This window comes from Chiloscyllium plagiosum, chromosome 5, assembly GCF_004010195.1.
Source record: "Chiloscyllium plagiosum isolate BGI_BamShark_2017 chromosome 5, ASM401019v2, whole genome shotgun sequence".
Taxonomy (NCBI): Eukaryota; Metazoa; Chordata; class Chondrichthyes; order Orectolobiformes; family Hemiscylliidae; genus Chiloscyllium; species Chiloscyllium plagiosum.
In genome coordinates, this window is record NC_057714.1 from 12,885,692 (window position 1) to 12,894,231 (window position 8,540).

An 8,540-nucleotide genomic window follows, 5' to 3' on the forward strand; every position below is an offset into this window, starting at 1 on the left:
GATAGGAAGCCAGTTGGTCCTTCGAGCCTGCTCTGCCATTCATCGCGATCATGGCTGATCGTCTAACTCAATAGCTTAATCCTACTTTCTTCCCGTAACCTTTGCTCCCATTCGTCCCAAGTGCTTTATTTAACTGTCTATTGAATACATTCAATGTTCTGGCATCCTGTAGTAATGAATTTCACAGGCTCGCCACTCTTTGTGTGAAGAAATGTCTCCTCATCTCTGTTTTAAATGGTCTACCCCGATTCCTCAGACTGTGACTCCTGGTTCTGGATGCACTCACCATTGGGGACATGCTCCCTGCAGAATTTTATAAGTCTGTTAGAATTTTATAAGTCATTATATGATGTCCCCTCATTTGTCTGAACTTCAGCGAAAACAATCCTGGTCTAGTCAATCTCTCCTCATGTGTCAGTTCCGTGATCCCCTAATGTGGGGACCAGTGAATTATTGAATTTGGCTGATGTGTATGCGACCCTGAAGAAGTCTCAACATGCACAAATGTCTGATACTTACCTGGGAAGTTTCTGTTTCTAATTGTTAGTTTTACTGTTCTTGAATGATGCGCAGTTCTATAAAACATAAGGATCAGGTAACCAGAAAAATAGAGACTCTGACTGTTTGCCCAACTTGGCGTACAAGTTCAGATGTTCAGTTGTTTGTGAGATTCATTTGCCCTGTGTTTTTTATATCAATTATCGGCATGGTGGCTTAGTGTTTAGCACTGCTGCCTCAGCGCCAGGGACCCGGATTCAATTCCAGCCTCGGGCGACTATCTGTGTGGAGTTTGCACATTCTCCCCATGTCTGTGTGGGTTTCCTGTGCTCCAGTTTCCTCCCACAATCCAAAGATGTGCAGGTCAGGTGGATTGGCCATGCTAAATTGCCCATAGTGTTAGGTGCTTTCGTCGGAGGGAGTTGGGTCTGGGTGGGTTACTCTTAGGAGGATTTGTGTGGACTTATTGTGCCAAAGGGCCTGTTTCCATACTCTAGGAATCTAATTTTCTTAGCAGGTGTGTGTAAAGCTTGCTGGAAAGTGTAGCGTGAAGTAACTCTGTTGTGAAAGCATTCTTGAAAACAATGTTGATACCACTCCCATTCCAACAATGTTTATGGACCCCCTCGCTTCCCACAACTCTTTCTCTTCTTCTTGTCATCCATCCTCTGCGATGAGTGTGTCCAATCCTCCTTACCAAGGCTCACCCCTCCACTGTTATCACCTGCTCCCAGCTAATATTTGTCACTCCTCCTCATTTGTCTTATGGGGTCCCTGTTCACAGTTAGGGGAGTGATAATTTTTTTTGGGCAAGTTTCTGAGCTGACAGAGCAGTTTAAAACAGTAAATGGTAATGAACTGAAGACATCTTAAATGGCGAGCCTTCAGTTCACGATGACAAAAGGCCTAGGGATGGCTTCATTGTAGTTATTCTTAGTACTTAGCCTCCCAATATTGTCACTGCTGGATTTGAACTTAACTTTCAGGTATCCAGTGCCAGCTATGATTTGAGGAAGAAGGCCCAGGGGCCAATGCATCTAGATGCACCAAGCACACCGGAAGCAAAACTGTAAGATAAAACTGCGAGCTTCCCAGGTTCTGAATACTGTAGTGACTGTTGATGAACTGCAATAGGCAGAATTTCCTTTAGGCCATCTTAATTATGCATTTGCCTGTTAAGATGTGATCTGAACTGGGAGTATTTCTTGTCTAGTCCGTTGTTTTGTCTGTTTTGTGTGCAGTTAATTTACTCCAAACTTGAGAGAAACTATCCTTCTGCACCCAGGTTGAAAGTAAGGATGTTTGTCCTTCTGTCTTCTGTTTCTTATAATAAATTTGCTTTTTATCTTCACTGACATTGTTGTGAGCATGGTGTTGAACTAGGATCAAACTTGTTTTGGTTGTTTTTTTTTCTATTTCACACTGGTAATTATATACTTCCAAATTCATTGCTTTACAACACAATGAGAATCTCAAAATTGTGAAGAATTGCAACATTTTGCATACTATTCTGAGCCATCTTAATATTTCTATAATCATTTTTCTTTGTTTTGCTTTTTATATATAAAAGTCTTCAAACGTTGCAGCAATCTTTCTTTTGAACATTCAAAAATGAATGAGGATACTCAAACTCTAAATAATAGAACCAGAAAATAACTAGTATCCATCAAGATTGCATGGAGAGGTGGATGGTGTTGATGTAATGAATGGATAAAACACAGAGAACTATGAACTAAAATTAAATAAAACTAATAATTTTAAGCTTGTCATGTAAAAACATCTTGCAATTAATGAATCTTCTTCATTGTTCCAGAAATTCAAGGGACTTCTGATTCATGAACTGAGCAAAGTTTTTCCTGAAGAAATGTCCAAATACCGAGCTATCCGATGTGACGATCACCTGTCCACGTAGCTGGGATACAATAAGTTCTATTTGATGGAATGAAACTGCTTCCTTTTTTCAGGAACTAACTGAATTTGGCTAACTTTTTGCAGCCAGAGTTGTTCTTCCTCGATGCTGAAAAGTAATACATAATTTGTTTCCTACTGGAAAATTGACTAGAAACTTACTTGAGAAATGTGCAAAGGCCTTCTTACTTCCTAGATGTATTAGTGTTTGGACTAAATGGGATTTATTTAGTTCATGACATAATGTGAAGGCACCACTGTTTAGATGGGAAGATAAACTCAGTAAAATAGATTGAAATACTTTTGTACCAGTATATGTGATAAAATCACTTTGTAGAGTGCTAGTCAATGCAGCAATTTTTGTAACAAAATAAGTTCTTTGCTACCAGAGTGCTTAAACAGATTTTTGGCTTATCATATTTATTACTAACTGTACAATTTTTGAATGGATTTAAAAGTGGCAAATGAGACCATTAGGAAACCGATACAAAAGAACTGTTTAGCTCAGCGTATATTATCCAGAGTCCATGGATGTCCTTCCACACTGCAGTAACAAATACTAAAGTTTTTCCATGACTCTGCTGATAGTGCAGAATCAGGTAGTGATGTTAATTATTTCTGAAATCTCAGTCTCACTGTTTAACAGTTAATATCACAGCTTTAATACAGTGCTAGTCATTCCCAATCAATCATTGTCCTGAAATGTTCATTGTTTCTTTGTCCACAAATGCTGTCAGACCTGAGTGTTTCTGGAATTTTCTGATTTTGTTCTAACTCTTTGTGGGTTGGTGGGGGGAGGAAAGGGTATTTTTCTGGTCCTTGAGGTTTGTGAATTTTTATATGTCCTTAAGGCATATGTTCATGGAAATAAAATTAGATTTTTCCAGATATTTATTGTACAATGCCTTTTTATTATGTATTGTTATTGACAAAGTAAATATCAACAAACTCACTTTATTTCCCCTTTCACTGATCCCATGAATGGTGCCATTTCCCATTGAATTTGATGAACAAGTAATCATTTAAAAGCCTTCAGCCATAACATTTCAACTGCAGCTCAGATTTCTAACTGAGTTTTCCTTAAGACTAGTAACTTAAAATTTGCAGTTAATATTTTTGCAACTGAAATCAATAACCAGTACAATTATTAACATTGTATTATTTTGTAGTAGTCATTGAAATTATTGACATCTTTTTTGAATCTTTAAATTTAAATTTGTAAATGTTTTCTCTCAGCACTATTCTGATTTTTGTTTTAAAGTAAATTTGATATCCGACAATGAAAACTTGCCATTAAGTTAGCAAGTACAAAGGTAAGGATATTAGATTTAATTTGGACTTGGGATTTTTCACTTTGCCAACCCTGTAGGCTTCCATGGAACCATTTTGAAAACAGTATTCCAGTAATTTGAATAAAAGTTGGATCCTAAAGTAAATTTGGTCAGAAACAACTAAATAACATAGACCAAAGCTAGTTTAATAACAATTATTATTGAAAATATTGCCATGTAAGGAATTAGAGATGAATCAAGATTAGAGCCCATGGTCTTATGGGGCAAGATACTGGCATGTATAGAGAATTGGCTGACTGACAGAAGGCAGAGAGTAGGGATAAAGGGGCCTTTCAGGATGGCAGCTGGTGCCGAGTAGAGTTCTGCAGAGTTCATTGTTGGGACCACAACCATTCATGTTATACATTAACAAGCTAGATGAAGGAATTGAGGGCATATTTGCTAAGTTTGCTAATTATGGAAATATAGGTGGGACAGATATTGAGGAAGGGGGAGGCTGCAGATAGACTTGGGTATGCTCGGCAAGTGGTCAAAGAAGTGGCAGATGCAATACAATGTGGGAAGGTGTGAGGTTTTGCACTTTTGGAGGAAGAGTAGAAGTATAGACTATTTTCTAAATTAGGAAAGACTTTAAAAATCTGAAGTGCACGGAGACTTAAGAAGTCCTAAGTTCTCTTAAGGTTAGCATGCAGGTTCAGTTGGCAGTTCGAAAAGCAAATGCAATTTGGAATATTGAGAGCAGTTTTGGGTTCTGTATCAAGGAAAAGTTCAGAAGAGATTTACAAGAACGATCCTGGGGATGAAAGGCTTGTCATATGAGGAGTGGTTGAGGTCTCTGGAGTAGTTAAGTAGGATGAGGAGCGATGTTATTGAATTTTTAGGATACTGAGAGGCCTGGATAGAGTGAACTTGGAGATGTTTCTGCTAGTAGGAGTAGATAGGACCTAGGGGCATAACCTGAGTAAGAACGGGCAACCATTTAGAACTGAAATGAGGAATTTCTGCAGCCAGAGGTTCGTGGCTGTGGAACTTATTAACACAGGGCTATGGAGGCCAAGTTATTTGAATGTATTTAAGACAGAGGTTCTTGATCAGCAAGGCAATTGAAAGTTAGTGAGAGATGGCAAGTGAATGTGACTGTGACTAGTCATGATCAAGTGGCAGAGCAGACTTGATGGCCTATTATTTTGCTCCTAATCTTATGGTCGAATGTTTTATTGCTAATTCTACGTTTACAGTTCTATGAAAAAGAAGTGTTATGGCAAGCTGATCAAGGAGTTTTTGTAGCCAAGGGGTACAGCAACTGAAGCTTCATTTGCTCTCAATTTGAAGTGTTTTATATGTGGGTGCAAGATTCTGAGCTGCAGCTGCAAGAACTTCTGAGCTTTTGCTATGAATGTTGAAGACTGGCTTGAGTGCTGAACCAGCACTAATTCAACACCAAAACAATCTTATGGAAGACTTAATTTCAGTTATGACTTTTTAGTTAATCTACTTAAAAACCGTTCTTGCTGTATTCTGAGCTGAGGAAAGTGCATGTGCAACCAGTATCCATCCAAATTATATCTGCATAGTGATTTAGTTGCCATTTTAGATGGTATTTAATAATCCTGTAAAAGTGTGGTCAACATGGATATAGTTATTTTTAATTGCTTTGATGCAAGCTTTTGATAAATGAGGAAATAATTTAGAACAAACATTTTCAGTTTGAATCTTTTGAGAATTGGGATAAGAAAATGAATAATAACTGAATTTAGTGTATTATGTATGCCATGTGCAAACAGCTCTGCATTGAGGCTCAGTGCACTACTCATCCAAAAACTCTGGCATTGTGTTTAAGCTTAGTTCGGTGTCTCAAATGGACAATTACTGTATTTCTTGACGAAGATAGGCATCGAAAATTAATTGTTAAAAGCTTTAAAATCAAATTAGAGATTAGTTCACAAACATTTACGTGATATTGCACTGCTTTGAGTTATTTGATTTCCTTCAAATTGGACATATTACCAATAGGGGTAATAGTCTATAAGTATTGTTTAATTTTGATTCCCATCTGGCAAATTGGCACATTGCCTTATTTGAATCTGGTAATGCTCATTCAAAAATGCAAATACCCTTTGGGCCATTAACATGTATCATATAAAGATATTTCACTTGTGTCTAATCTTTATTGGACTCACTTAACAATGATTTTTGTACATGACTTTGATTTTCAGAAAATAGAAGTAACAGCTCCCAATTGTATGCACATAGTCTCAAGCTCACCTTGAAGATCAGAAATTAGAAACACTTGTCACTTTGATTAGTCCTGTGGGCCCATATGACAATGATGCTGTTCAGTTAGCATACGATTTTCTAAAACGGTAAACTTGAAATTTCTCTTATCACAGATCCTGCAAAACATACTGCATGTTTTCAGCAGTTTGTTTATTTTGTTATAAATAAACCTTAATTGGGGATTAAGCTTTTGTAATCCTTTACATGTGTGAGAATTTTGATGCTTATGCCTCAGAGATCAGTATTGGGACAGCACTTGTTTACATAGGTGGTTTAGAATTGGGAACAAATATAGTGTGTTCAAAATTTGCAGATGAACTGGTAGAGCAAAACGTACAGAGGATACTTAAAAATGTCTGCAGAGAGATATAGAAGTGAGTGGGCAAGGGTCTGGCAGATGAGTACAATGTTGGTAAATGTGAGGTCATTGATTTTGGAAGGAATAATTGCAAAATGGGACTATTAATTGAATGGCGAAAACTGGCAGCATGCTGCTGTGCAGAGGGATCTGGGTGTGGTTATGCATAGAACATAGAACAGTACAGCACAGAACAGGCCCTTCAGTCCACAATGTTGTGCCGACCACTGATCCTCATGTATGCACCCTCAAATTTCTGTGACCATATGCATGTCCAGGAGTCTCTTAAATGTCCCCAATGACCCTGCCTCCACCACTGCTGCTGGCAACGGATTCCATGATCTCTCAACTCTGTGTAAAGAACCCACCTCTGACATCCCCTCTATACTTTCCTCCAACCAGCTTAAAACTATGACCCGTCGTGTTAGTCATTTCTGCCCTGGAAATAGTCTCTGGCTATCGACTCTATCTATGCGCCTCATTATCTTGTATACATCAATTAGGTCCCCTCTTCTCCTCCTCTTCTCCAATGAAAAATGTCCGAGCTCAGTCAACCTCTCCTCATAAGATAAGCCCTCCAGTCCAGGCGGCATCCTGGTAAACCTCCTCTGAACCCTCTCCAAAGCATCCACATCTTTCTTATAATAGGGTGACCAGAACTGGACACAGTATTCTAATTGCGGTCTAACCAAAGTTTTATAGAGCTGCAACAAGATCTCACGACTCTTAAACTCAATCCCCCTGTTAATGAAAGCCAAAACACCATATGCTTTCTTAACAACTCTGTCCACTTGGATGGCCATTTTAAGGGATCTATGTACCTGCACATCAACATCCCTCTGCTCCTCCACACTGCCAAGAATCCTATCCTTAATCCTGTACTCAGCTTTCAAATTCAACCTTCCAAAATGCATCACCTTGCATTTATCCAGGTTTAACTCCATCTGCCACCTCTCAGTCTATCTCTGTATCCTGTCAATGTCCCGCTGCAGCCTGCAACAGCCCTCTATACTGTCAATGACACCTCCAACCTTTGTGTCATCTGCAAACCTGCTGACCCATCCTTCAATCCCCTCATCCAAGTCATTAATAAAAATTACAAACAATAGAGGCCCAAGGACAGCCCTGTGGAACACCACTCACCACAGACTTCCAGGCAGAATATTTTCCTTCTACTACCACTCGCTGTCTTCTGTTGGCCAGCCAATTCTGTATCCAGACAGCTATGTTCCCCTGAATCCCATTCCTCCTGACCTTCTGAATAAGCCTACCAATGGGAGCCTTATCAAATGCCTTGCTGAAGTTCATATACACCACATCCACAGCTCGACCCTCATCAACTTTTCTAGTCACATCCTCAAAGAACTCGATAAGGTTTGTGAGGCATGACCTGCCCCTCACAAAGCCGTGTTGACTGCATTTAATCAAGCCATGCTCTTCCAGATGGTCATAAATCCTATCCCTCAGAATCCTTTCTAACACCTTGCAGATGACAGACGTGAGACTGACTGGTCTGTAATTGCCGGGGATTTCCCTATTTCCTTTCTTGAAGAGAGGAATTACATTTGCCTCTCTCCAGTCCTCAGGTACGACTCCAGTGGAGAGTGAGGATGAAAAGACCTTCGCAGGTGGCGAAGCAATTGCATTTCTCGTTTCCCAAAGCAGCCGAGGACAAATCTGCTCCGGGCCTGGCGACTTGTCAATCTTTGTCAAATGTTTGACAAAAGTTTCCTGAAGAAGGGCTTATGCCGGAAACATCGATTCTCCTCCTTTGATGCTGCCTGCCCTGCTGCGCTTTTCGAGCAACACATTTTTAAGCTCTGATCTCCAGCATCTGCAGTCCTCACTTTCTCCCTGTGAGGCAGTTGTGGTCACTATCACCAAACCGGTGTCTCACCACAAGATCTGATACCTGCCCCAGCTCGTTTCCTAGCACTAAGTCTAGAATGGCCTCTCCCCTCGTCTGCCTGTCAACGTCCTGAATTAGGAAACCCTCCTGAACACATCTTACAAAAACAGCTCCATTCAAATCTTCTGCTGAAGGAGGTTCCAATCAATATTGGGAAAGTTAAAGTCACCCATTACAACAACCCTACTACATCCACACTTTTCCAAAATCCGCCGACCTATGCTTTCTTCCATCTCCCTGCTGCTATTGGGGGGGCCTGTAGTAAACCCCTAAAGAGGTGACTGCTCCCTTGCTGTTC

At 39.8% G+C, this 8,540-nt stretch overlaps 1 protein-coding gene across 3 annotated transcripts in view; it reads left to right on the top strand.

Annotated features, from left to right (window-relative positions):
- The window catches only part of med10 (mediator complex subunit 10), a 68,351-nt gene that overhangs the window by 23,137 nt on the left and 36,674 nt on the right, over window positions 1-8,540 (top strand). The window contains exon 4 of one of the 3 annotated variants that reach the window (XM_043689633.1): window positions 2,312-3,284. The exons of the other annotated variants lie outside the window; for them this stretch is intronic. Within the exon in view, the coding sequence (XP_043545568.1) occupies window positions 2,312-2,410 (99 nt within the window). The 3' untranslated portion in view covers window positions 2,411-3,284. Of the gene's footprint in view, window positions 1-2,311; window positions 3,285-8,540 lie in introns of those variants that run through there. 3 annotated transcript variants of the gene reach the window in all.